Source organism: Mchenga conophoros, linkage group LG23, assembly GCF_057382185.1.
Source record: "Mchenga conophoros isolate Kocher_MC1m ecotype Shallow Benthic linkage group LG23, M_conophoros_male_GT1.1, whole genome shotgun sequence".
Lineage (NCBI taxonomy): Eukaryota > Metazoa > Chordata > Actinopteri > Cichliformes > Cichlidae > Mchenga > Mchenga conophoros.
This window is the reverse complement of record NC_140547.1, coordinates 1,285,302-1,298,395: the sequence shown is the minus strand read 5'-3', so window position 1 is coordinate 1,298,395 and position 13,094 is coordinate 1,285,302. Positions and strand designations below refer to the sequence as shown.

Here is a 13,094-nt window from a genome sequence, read left to right as displayed (position 1 = left end):
ATTCACGAGTGCAGGTTATCCAATAATCCATCCATCCATTCGCTTCCGCTTATCCTTTTTCAAGGTCGCGGGGGGCGCTGGAGCCTATCCCAGCTGTCATAGGGCGAGAGGCGGGGTACACCGCGGACAGGTCGCCAGTCTGTCGCAGGGCCATCCAATAATGCAATTGCAATGTTTTTGTTTTAATGACAGGTGTGTGTGTGTGTGTGTGTGTGTGTGTGTGTGTGTGTGTGTGTGTGTGTGTGTGTGTGTGTGTGTGTGTGTGAGAAACATGTATTTTCTGTTCTGATCTAGTTGATCTATGTCTAACTTAAAATCTGTCATTGTGCAGTAATTCCTTTTTTAAAAAGTACATATATCAGGGTGTGTGGTGGAGCTATTTTACAGAGTTAACAGTCAAGTCTATCGTTCCTGTGACAGTTTTCTAAATGTCCTCTTTAAACTTTATCTTTTAAAGCACAAGTCAAAGCCCTGCTGCCCGACTGTTTAAACACCTCAGAAGTGGAAATCCTGCAGGTTTGTTACAAACCTCGAGCTGCAGGCAGCACTCACAGGCTCCGCCCTCACATTGAGCGTGGGTACATTCCTCTCTGGTGGTTCTCCTCCCTCTTCTACGCAAACGTGCCAGCCCCACTTCCTCCCACCCAACGCCCCGACTGCACTGTTTGTCACAGGAGGAGCATCTCCTGACTGCTGGTGAGAATCATCAGGGTATATTTTAAAGATCTGAGCGTTCTGATGGTGATTTTAGAAGGGTTTTCTTCTCTGCTTCACATACCATGTGATCCTGACGCGTGATATTGTCAAAGAGATCAAACATGAGCAGTTAATCTGAGCGACTCCTCGGTGCACAGAGAGCAGGAAGCAGTTGCTGGTAAAATACCAAAAGCGCTCCGAACCTGCATTTGGAAACTATCTGAAGCACCTGTGTGATCGTACAGCTGCTGAACTCCACAGAGGACGAGCACGAGTCCAACAAGATGACATTTATTGAAAAGTAACAAACTATAGAACAAGTAGTAACAGACTGTTTCAGTAATAGCTTAATATATCAGTATATCTGGAGTATACTGCCATACATCGGAGACTTGCACAGAGAGCAAATTAACATATTTTTGACGATTTGCTACAAAAAGGCTTCGATTACTCACACTACCCGACCGGGTTAAGACAAAAGATACAAAATTAAGACAATTAAGAGAGTTGTGCAAATTTAAAGCCTTCTACAAATGAATTACGAGGCAAATGTACAAAACTATACACACCAAAGACTTCTGTAGACACGGAAAGAAAAAATCACTATTGCAGCTACAAGGCTATCACACTAAGTTTTGTTATTTAAATCCATAACAACACTAAAGTTAGATATTCAGGTTTTGGCAACATTTCTGTTTCAGATATGACCGACGCTTTTAAGCACAATCAGACATTTTCCACTTGGCAAAACGACATAAAGAAGAGTTTGTATCACAAAAAAAAAAAGTACATTCACTAGAATGAAATCTGTTTTCAGACGAGCGATAACAAAAGATGTAACCCTTCCTTCAGCAAGTACACATGACCCTGAGACAGATAAGAACAGACAGAAATCATCATCTGAAAGCCGACACAGACGAGTGTCTCCTTCAAGTCGTGATGGGCCACGTTCCCTCTTTTTTCTTCCTTTTTTTGCGAGCTTGTATTTTCAGTTAGGAAGAGGATACGAATTTAGCTCAGCAAGATTGAGGGAAGCCCAAGTCCAACTTCTAAAAACACAGACAGGAAGATCGTTTCTGTTCACAAAATCATACACTTCCCCAAACGTCTCCTCTCCCTCTGCACATGCCGGCCGCAGCAAAGGTCTAATTCAGTCTGAATAAATTACACCTGAGTAAACAGTGTCAGGAGTGGGCGGGGACAAAGAGGGACATCTCAACTTCCTTCTTCGCGGTGAAACAAGCTAAAGTGTCAGTTAGAGCGGTGATGCACTGGTGAGAGGATGCACGTCTCCGGACGAGCAGTGCAGGGCTGACAGAGTGACAGCAGCTACAGAGAGAGAGACGTGCTCACAAGGCCCTGCTGGACACGCACCAGCGAGTCCACTTCAGACGCGGGGACAACACGGCAAAGTTACACAAGAAGCACGAGTAAACACATCGGGTAAAAAAGCAAAAGTCTCTGTGCTGTTTCCAGGCCTTCGCTCATGTGCAGTTGGAGATAATGTGAATCAGTCTGGATGGAGAAACGACGGGAACACGCAAAACCCCCTCCTCTTCCTCTTCCTCCTCCTCGGAGCCGCCGAGGGGGGGCACATTCCTGCATACCAGACTCTGAGGCTCATCTGAGGGAAAAAGACAGAGAGGGATTAATGTGCTGGTCCCGTGAACTCTGCTGTACAAGGACCCTGTATGAGAACGCCAGGCACATGACCAGAGGGCCTGGACGTTCTCAGGGAGAGGAAGGCAGAGACCTCCAGGCTACACAGCAGCTTATCACTGTGCTGTTTTATCAGGCTTTGGCCACAGAGCATTAATAACACCTCTGAACGCAGCAACATTTAACCATTTATGTGGCTTAGTGATGAATATCTGAGGGTGCAGAAGTTGGGACCTGTGAGTGAAAATAAGCTTCAGTGAACTCAGATAAAAAGCACATATTCCAAAAACCATCTGCTTTATCCTGATAGGAGGCTTTATGCTGCAATTCCTGCATCTGCAAGCTGCATTTTTTAAAAATACAAACACTGTAATGAATTCTTTGGAATCTCATATTCCTCTGCAACCTCACTGTCTAATTTTCCTCTCGTGGCGGTATGAGGAAGTCGTCCTCTGGATGTTTGGGACGCTGGACAGAAACCTGAACCTGGTGGTTTGCATACTGCACATTTGCAGAGATACTAATAACCCGCCTGCAGCGTGAGGCAGCGAGTTCGTACTCGGGCTCTGCTGGGGGTTTGTTTGAATAACCTAAAGACTCTAATTTCCACGGCTGACAAAGCCCGATGATACTTCAGAAGCCTTCACTGATCCACGCACATCTGTGACGGTTGTGAATACTTTGCCTGAAGCGTAACAGTCAGACACAGTTGGAGAATATTTGTTTGCACGTTTAAACTCTTGATTGCTGTGATAGGCTGGAGCTGTTCAGGCTCTAGTTGTTTATCGCTGCGAGCGTGCTGATTCTACCACTGCAGCAGACGTGCCGGTGACATTTCCAAATCTCTATAAAAGCTTCCTTTGAAAAGGAGCTTTATTGTTATGCTGCGTTCCACCTCCTGATATTTATTCTTGAACTCTGTCAGAGGAGTTTTGCCTTGTGAAATGAGTCGTCTGTGATTGGCTGCTTTTCACAAGCGGAAGATGTTAAAACAGCAGGTGGGTGGAGCTCCAAGCGTGGAAGAGAAAGCCGTCCGTCGAGCATTTGAACAGCCTGAAGCTTGCAGTGATTACTGGCACTGTATATACACAAACCTTGGCTTTGTTAAATTGTAACCACTATTTTATCTTTTTTTGGCTTTATTGCAAATAATCATATCATTCCAATTTTACCTGTTCATGGTTCAGTAAGACTCTACAGCTAGGCTCCTCAGCTAGCTTAGCTCATCCTGCCTTGAAAAGCAAGAACAGCAGCACTCATTGCATCGCATGCAGCTTTAGGCCTCTGCTTTCTCTGTCAGTGCACATGTGCATGGCTCACCGGCAGCACCGGTTGCTGTGCAGATGATGAAACCCAAACACGCCGCCACTTTGCTCAGACCGTGACAGCTCTGTTTATCAAAGCTTCATAAGAACTGCGGCATCAGGCCGTCACGTCCAGGGTACGACGAGCTGAACCGCGGCCCAGACAGTGAAGAACATTCACCAAGTGCTTAAAGACACCAAAGCAACAAAGAGGTAATGTACTGCCGTGGTTAGTTCATCCACTGAGAGATAATATCCTCGTCTCACATGACCAAACTTTAGCTCACTGTCACCTTGGATGAACTCCAGACCGTCACTTCCTTGTTACCTGTCACATCAAGGTCAGTTTTGCGCAACACCGTGCTGCATCGTTTACAGCGTTCACCTTTCGCCCACATTTCAAAGTACGGCTCTTCATTAGACACAGCTGTAACCCAGGAATTATCCAGGTGCGCTGTGTGCGTCCAATCAGGAGCAACTGCTGCGTGCCTCTGCAGACCAAACAGATGGGCTGGGACTAAATGCTGCTCTGCTTGGATCTGCCAGGTTCGCCTCATGTTTTCACAAAAGCTTGTCTCATGAAATTACACAACGTCCAGTTTGAGACACCTGGAGAGGAGCGGCTCACAGAATGACACCTGGCATGTTGCAAAAGCTGCATTTAACTAAAACCCACATCTGCATCTTCTAGAAGCCCAACGAACCAAAGCCAGTCCTTTCTTTAGCCCAGTCCTTTCTTTAGCTGTCCCCTGTGTGCAACAAGGTCTGTGCCATGTTTACTAATGACCACCTGAAACTGCAGCGTATTGACCGATGCATGAATCGCAGTCACTTCATTTACATGAGTTTGCATTGTTTTCAGGGATGCGTGAAGGACTCTGGGAATGAGCTCCGGCTTACAGGCATCTTGGTACGGCTCTAAAGCATAATGAGGCGCGCCTGATGAATCGCTGCAGAAACAAAGAGCATCTCTGTGACTGGACGAGCCTCACTTTCAGCACCACTTCAGCAAATATTACGCAATTTGGATTAATTACCAGGCAGACACACTGTTTCCTTCCCCAGCTGGCTCTCTGAGGGGGGCCGCTGTAACTGTATGACAGCTCGTCTCTTTTTAAGGGTCTAATCGAATTAGTCTGGGTGATTATTCAGCCATTTTAAGCATCGTCTTCCCTTTTCTCCTTTTGTTAGTCCCAGCGTGGAGAAAAGACCAATAAAAACACCATTAGGTTTATGCAAATTTCAGCATTTGTGCTGAGGGCTGTAATGTGGCAGATTGATTACTCGAGGGACCCGAGACCAAGTGTGCGTGCACGTGCTAACTCTGACTGTACGTGCACGTGTGCGTGAGCTGGGGGGGCGGGCCTTGTTGTACACAGATGCCACAATAAAAGCTTCATTCAGCCCGTGCTCCTGGTGGCCCTCACAGCGAGGCATTAATAAAACATTAGTATTGAGTGACTGAGGCCTCTGCTGTCCTCCTCCCCGATCCCACCGTGACCTTTCCATTTCACAGCAGCTGTTTGGGGATGAAGAGAAACCACCAAGGAGTCCCTCGGTGACCTCTGACCTCTCCAGGTGTACCCTATCACAGAGAGCCATGCCCACCTCACAAGACCGTCGGTTAAAGCCGTTAAAAAGCTGAATTGTGGGGGGGGGGGGCAAAGGCTCAGGCAACATAACAGGCATTTCAAGGCTATTACAGTTCAGTGGTGAGAGAGCGGGATCCAGTTACGTGTTGTCTGCCTGTAGTCTGGCACCAACGACGGACCAGGCTGTCCCCCCGGATGCCATCCAGCTTATCATTTCCCAAAAGACGCACTAAATAAACGAGTCTAAACAAAATTACACGCGTTTAGTTCTGCGTGTTTTAAACCCGTCTGTGAACGTCACAGGCTCTTACTCCCATTCCCAGAACAAACACGAGCCTTTACAAACACTCTTCCCCCATCCACAGTGGGTTCTGGCTTGGCCTTGAAGTCTGCGGTTAGTCACATCTGGTGGAAATGCACAGGGCAACAAACTGCAGTAGGTGGTGACAAAAAAGAAAAAGAAAGACACAGCACGGCTGGTAATCCCATACAGGCCACGCAAACCACAAGGCGACATTAACAAATCTTTACTAATGGGAAAGCAAGCCACACCTTCATTCCTCCCAAATTAGAGTGAGGACGGCTGGTTTTTACTAGGAAGGGCAATGCCAGCAATGTGTAAAGTCTCACCAGACTGCTGGGAGGAAACAAACACACACACTTGCAGAAACACAGTATTCTTCTCTCTAACCCCGGCTGAAAGTTGAAAACTTTGGAGCAACGTATTTTTAGGCAGGCGTTAGACTCGGCTGCCAAGCGCTGGAAAATATAGCTTTGCTTCTCCTGGTCTTACTCGCTTATCTCCTCCTCTCCTTCAGTTTGTGCGTACGTTTGTGTTTGCCCCCCTCCTCCTTTCTTGGGTGTGTGAGAGAGAAAGTCAACAAGGGTCTGGGGAAGGAGTGTGTTTAACAAGCTGGAAATCTGAGCTTTCTCCATCTGTGCAGTAATTAAACATAAAGGCAGTCAGCAGCAGGACGGCAGCTACTGTAACTGCGAGGTTCATAAAGACGCGGTTCCTTGATCTTTCACAGGCAGCCTGTCTGTCTCCATCCTAGCCCAGAAACCTTGGCTACCATGGATACAGTGGCCCATACCAGCAGCCCCATAATGCTAAGCCCCCAGCCCCATCATCTCCAGCTGTTTACTGTCGCTCGCCTCTGCTTTACTCTACTTTCAAACTCTCTGGCAGAATAAAAAGAGGAGGTGCCTTTACTGTTGCTTTTGCACTGTGGGGGAGGAGGATTTACCCAGGATGCACCTGGGTCTGTCAAACAGAAAATAACAAAATATGCACAGAATTTTAACTTGAGCTGTATCCACTCTGGCTATTTTCTAGCCAAACATTCGTCAAGCACATATAAGAACAGCTCACATTTACCGCTGCATTTATGATTATCTGATCGAGTCCGTCTAGTTTCAGTCAACTTGGTTCTTAATCACGATCTCTCAGTCTCATGGTGCACAGCATATGAAGCTGGAGGAGACCAAGCAGTAAACCCCCAGGCTGGAAAGTAAAACCAGCGCAAAGCAACAAAACCTGAAGTTTCTCAAGAGGCCACTTGAGTCTGGCCCCAAAAGCGAGTCAGTCCACTTATGCCTGGATTATACTTTGGTTATGGAGGTTATGGACAACTGGAGACCCGAAGGCCAAGCAGTCACTCCTGCTTCTCTGAAGTCGGCTTGTTTTCTTGTTTTGACGTCCTCAGTGCAGCCATCAAAAATACAGATCCTCGTGTCACTGCTTAGGCTTCAGACTCCCACATTAAAACAGCCAGGAGTGAAAACATTTGCTCTCTACAGACAATTTCAATTTCCATCACAACAGCTATTTTTTCCAAAATACGGGATGGCAACTGCCAGACGACTGAAACTGAAACGTTGTAGTCGACATTTACAAAGAAACGGCTGATGTCATATTAGCCGTGTCCATTTTTTGTTTACAGTCTCTGTAGAAAGCAATTAAGTTAGCATGAAGAGTAGAAGTTAGTTGGACCTCTTCTAACTTTAGTTACTTTTGCAGAGTGACATGCAAACACTCTTGTTAGCTTTAGACAGAGCAGATAGAGCCAGGCTAGCTCTTTCTACTCTCTGTGCTAAGCTAAACTACACGACCGCTGGCTGCAGTGTCGTAAAACCCCTCCTTGTTTTTTCCTTTACAGTTTTATTACTGTAATAAAGATAAAACCCTTTAATTTCAAATTCAATAACTACTGCAGCACTCAGCTGTTTTCCACGGATCGCACCAGAACTGAAATAAGGTCACAGCACGGGCCTCGTGAAATTTCAAACCACCGGGAACGTGTGAAAAATAAATAAATAAAGCTGCTCACTGCGCTTGTCATTGCACCGTGTAAAAGCAGAAAACGCCTCAGGAGTAACGCATCAATCGATAGACTCGCATGAAACTGAAAACTGCCCCTGCCTTCCCTTCAGGCCAGTTGGCTCCTATTATTCTTGAGTTGTTGTAGTCAGTCATATTTTTATACCCTTTAGACTTTCTCTGTTCCTGAATTCCTGATGACTGGTTTGACTGTTTGTCACCGTGGGAAAAACTCGTCAGCACGTATGGAATTCATTTTTCTTTTTTCCTTTTTGAAATCCTTCAAAACCTGGGAGCAAGTCGAGGACTTGTTTGTTTCCCCGTCCTGTAAAATGTCCAAATCTTAAGTGTTGCTTCACACGAGCTAACAAACAGAATGTCTCTGATCTTATCTAAAGCACAGCGAACGTGACGCATCGACTTTTCAAACTGCCTCGTTACAGGCACCCCGTTAGCAGCATTGGGCCTGCAGAGCTCCCTGCACCCTTTTGCCGTTCACTACAAGCACAGACCTGATGCCTGCCTCTCCACCTCGCTCCCGTCAGTGTCAGAGGTCTTGTTGTGCAGCTCTCGCTCTGTAATTATCAGCACCACTGACATTCCTCCTGCTCTCTAAACCAAGACTCCTCCATGTTTACCCGACACCCAGCCGGCACAGCAGCTAGATAATGTGTAACCACTGTAACCATTAGCAACCCTGAAAACACAGAAGAGTCTTTAAACTGGACGGTTTAAAGAGGCATTCACCTGGACTGTGTAAACAGTGTAACAGTAACAGTGAAACTGTAACAGTGTAACTAACAGTGTAACTAACAGTGTAACTGTGTAACAGTAACAGTGTAACAGTAACAGTGTAACAGTGAAACTGTAACAGTGTAACTAACAGTGTAACTGTGTAACTGTAACTGTGTAACAGTGTGCTTTATGCTAGCCAGGTCCCACACATGATCTGAAGATTTAAAGGGGAACTATGAATAGCACACATACAGTAATTGACATCTTGTTTGTTTGCGTCACTTTAAGAAGCTACAATTACTCACCGCAAAACCTCAGAGCGTCAGTGCATCTCTATGCTGAGAGGTACTTCCATGTGCTGACGAAGGCAGTGGGAATGAGCGAGTAGGGCACGCTGGTCACGCTGTCCCAGGAGTCTGACGCTGGATCGTAACAGTCTAGCGTCTTGCACCTCTGAGCCCCAAAGTACCCTCCGACCACATAAAGCCTGTTTCCCGACGCCACAGCGTGACAGCTGATCCGCTTGGCTGTCACGTCGCCAAACTTTGACCACTGATACGTCTCGCTGTTGAACCGATACGCCGAGCTGGCAGAGAATTCGGTGTCGCCGCCGATCACGACGACGTGGTTGCCGACCACGGCCGCTGCCGTGTATCGCCACAGCTGCGGACAAGCGGCCGGCACCGACCACCGGTTCTGGCAGGGGTCGAAGCACTGCACCTTGGGGTATTTGTCTCTGTTTACACTGGTGCCCCCAAAAGCGAAGAGTTTGTTTTTGGCGCCGACAACGGCAGCGTTGCTCACTCCTTCTCTGAGCGGGGCCACGAGGGTCCATTTATTGGTCTGAGGGTCGTACTGTTCCACCTGCTTGAGAGAGACAGATGGAGAGGCGGGGAAGGATCCGGCGAGGGAAGTGTGTCCTCCCACTACGTACAGCATGTGGTCGAGCTCCGCGGAACCGTGTCCGAACCTGGCTACCAGCATCGGCGCCGCTTTAGACCACTCGTCGTGTAATGTGTCGTAGACCCAGACATCTTTGGACGCTCCATTCTCAGATCCACGTCCTCCAGTAACATAGACCTGAGGGACAGAGAGAGAGCGTGTTTACATCGTCGAGGGGTCATAAAAGAAAAATGACACATTTAAGTCGATTCATTGCTTAAATACCTTGCAACCAATGGCGCAGGCGCTGCACTCTTTCCTGGGACTGGGGATGTCTGTTTTGGGGGTGATCTCCTTGGTCTTGTTATCAATCACGTAGACTTTATCACACATGAAAGTCTGACCTCCGAGCAGCAGCAGGGCCTGACTGACTTTTCTTGGACGTGCACAGAATCCGGTTACGATCCCATCGTTCTGGAGGATCCGCATCTTACACCGCACAGCGTCTTCGACGATTTCCCGGCACACCTTGTGGCACATCACCAGCTCCTCTGAAGCGACGTTCTTCAGCAGGTACGATTCAGGCAACAGCGCCAAGCGGACGCAGCGCAGCAGCTCGGGCAGCTCGCTGTGCCTACGCTCCATGTCCGCCTTGACCCAGTCGATAACGGCCTCGTACACCAGGCTCTCGTCCTCCACCTCCAGTTCCTCGCTAAGGATGAGCTCCTGAACTTTGTCCTTGGGGAGGCTTAGGAAGTCTTCTGTCTTAAAGAGAGTAGCAAAGTTCGCCAGGCACATCCTCCACGACAGCTCATACAGTCTCTGACACTGGTGGGCGTCGGACAGCAGCATCATCCCGAGACAGTTGGACTGGTGAAGGTTCTTTTCCAGAAACTCTGCCGCCGCGTCCCTGATGTCGTGAAACTGAAGCATGTCTCCAGCTTCCAGCAGTGACTCTGCATTTTCCTCATTGATGATGACCCGGGCTGAGTAAGCGTAGTCAAGCAGAAGCTCCAGCACTTCCGGGTGGAGAGAGTCGTGGAAGTTGACGTCACCGTCGTGACTCTCCCTGAGCCCGCCGCTAAACATGGCCTCGAAGTACCGGCTGCAGGAGGCCAAGACGGCGCGGTGGCAGGGGAAGGAACGGTTGCCGGCCTTCAGCACGACATCTGTGAAGACTCTGCGTTTGCGTAGCAGGTTGAGCTGAGTCAACAGGCTGTCCGCGTGGGACGTCTTGTGGAAGAGTTGGATATTCATTGAGCCAGAACTAGAGCGAGACTTTCTGTTTTCGTGGTTGCTGACAGACATCTTGACTTGAACCTGGAACACAGAGACAAAAAAACATGGATAAGTTACTCTTACAGCTAATTCTATTTTGATTACAGTTGGCCAGATATAAATCTTTTGATGTGAGCACTCCTCCCATTTGATGATTAAACAAAAACTCTGCCGCCACCGATGAATGGGCTGTACATGAAATACTCTTATCAGTATGTCAGGCTGCAGCGGAAACGGACTTCAGACTGTGGAGAGATGAAAGGAGATCAGATAAGGCGCACTCCCACGTAAACCCAGTGTGTGTTAGTGCACCAGTGATTTACACAGTGCAAAAATCTATAAAGCATGCATCACTGTCAGAGCCGTGAGAACAACCAGCTCTTAGAATAACCTTCAACGATTAAGGTTAGGCTAGAAGCAACACCTGGGTGTTTCCACCCTCTTCCATTTCAGGGCTGTGAGTCACCTCCAAACTCGGCAAAGCCAATAAATTCCTGCCAGCTTGTTGTGTTTCTCAGCTGGCTCACATACAGGAGCTTTCAAGCCCACATAAGATGTGACACCTCAGAGCAGCTCCTCTAGGATAAAATTATGTAACCGCAGTGCAACAAGGGAGAAATAGAGGAGGGGGGGGGGGGGGGCATTTTCTGATCGTTTATATATGAATCTTGAGTGGGAGTGACATTATATGGTTTGTTTAATATTCTAGGAAATATTTCAGCTACCCACTTGTCCTGGCACGGCGCGGCGGGCTAACAAAGAGCCCACATATAACTTGAAAACGACCAAATAAATATCTTCCGCTTTAAAGCGCCCATTGTTTCACAGCAGATAAATTTAAATCGGCCATTCAACCCAGCTGAAAGAGGGACGGTGGACTTCCGTGCAGGGGGGTGGGGGGGAAACAGCGTGTGTGCAGTAAATGTGAAACTCTGGTCAGCACTTCCAGCATGCGCTCAACTTTCCTCCCAAGTTAGCAGCTGCAAAGCATCGGCCGAGATCAAAGGAAACAGTGTTACAGCTCAGTAATAACGCGCGCGAGCGCCGTGGTACGGTTGGATCTTACCTCGGTGGGAAAGGCAGCGATCCCGACTCCTTTCTTTATCTCCGCTACAACTTCCACCCGTCGTCGGGTTTGTGTTTGAAGTTGTGGCACACTTCAGGCGAGTCCGCTTCCCGACTTTAAAGCTGTATCACACCCTAAACTCGCGGGAGACGGTTCAGCCATCTGTTTGTCTTCACACTCTTGGGTTTGTGCCCGAAACAAAACAATTTTTGGAAAGTTAGCCGCTCGCTGTTTTCTGTGGGTGAAGCCAAGCAGCGTGCCGGAGAGCGACGAGCTGAGCGCAGAGAGAAAGAGTCGAAGCAGCAGCGGTGGTGTTTCCTCTGGCTCCTCCCACTCCTGCTCCCGCCGGCCAATGGGCTCAAGCATCAGCGCAAAGCTTTCCTTTATTCTCCAGCCAACCTGGATCAGTGTCCGTCATTATATTCAGAAACCATCGCCATGAATCACCCGAAACACCTGTCACTGTATGTTTCACCTGCCTGCTTTGTTCTCGCCTTTCCTTGGCTTGCGCGTAAAGAAGAAAATCTCCATTTCAGCGCTATCAATGAACGCCAAGCAGCCTGTGTTTGTAAAGGATTTAGCGGAACAACACAATGGAAAAGGGGAGTCTGTGAAAAAAGACGACATAACGATAGACAGAAAAACTATCCAGGACGGCATCGATGCTGGGTGTAAATGCGCACAGGGTTAAAACTACACGTGTAATACAGGCTGATGTTTAAGAAAGGTTTTCCTGAAAGCTGTTGCTGCTGAGATTTTTACACTTTGATGTCACAAAACAGTCTAAAGATCACTTAAAATGACCTTCATTTCACAGACCAGTCTGCTCACCCAGCTCTGAGTCAAATGTGACCGAGATGAACAGCATAAACATAATTTCATGAAATAACTATTGTTACTAGAAAAAAAATCAACGCATTGATTGTGAAAGACAGCGGTGTGAAGTTGTAAATAACTAACCACGATTTTTAACTGAATGAAAGGTAAAAAAGTTACATGGAGGTTACATCATATAAGATTTAATAATCTGCTCTCTAGAAGGTTTTCAGAAAGTCACAGGTCCATCCAGCACACCCATCCCCACCCACAGATAGTCCAGAAACCACACAAACATTTTGCTTAAATTACTGAGATTTTTTCAGATTGTTTTCCAACTCGGTCAGCTATTGCATTATTCTGCACCATTTTTATAACACAGAGGTCTCAGTGTTGCACAACTCTTCCATAATGCTCACAAGAATAAACATTGTGGCAGTAAATCCCAAAATTTTTGATTATTTTTGAAAACCACAAAAATAGCTACCATGTAGATAACAGAGCCTATTCCATGCAGTGGGATGGGCTGCAGCAGCCCCCTCGTGAAGCCGAATAGGATAAGTGGGAGAAAATGGACAGATCAACTGTGTACATTTTAATTTTGGAATGTAAACTATCCACAGGTTGACAAAGAATTAAAAAATTAATGATTAGAGTAAGAAAACTGCATACTGAAGTTCTTAAAGGATTTTCGCACATCATACAAGACGGCCAATCAGTAAAATATCTGGAACAACAGTCTTAGT

The 13,094-nt window shown here is 47.2% G+C and overlaps 1 protein-coding gene across 1 annotated transcript; it reads right to left on the bottom strand.

Moving 5' to 3' along the window:
* Positions 1-971: 971 nt before the first annotated feature.
* On the bottom strand, positions 972-11,867 carry enc3 (ectodermal-neural cortex 3). The gene is made up of 4 exons (XM_085264855.1): positions 11,533-11,867; positions 9,474-10,508; positions 8,612-9,386; positions 972-2,320 (listed from the first exon to the last, which is right to left on the bottom strand). Exons 2-3 carry the CDS (start codon positions 10,494-10,496, stop codon positions 8,640-8,642), a joined length of 1,770 nt encoding a protein of 589 aa, XP_085120981.1. The 5' UTR covers positions 10,497-10,508; positions 11,533-11,867; the 3' UTR covers positions 972-2,320; positions 8,612-8,639.
* Positions 11,868-13,094: the final 1,227 nt, after the last annotated feature.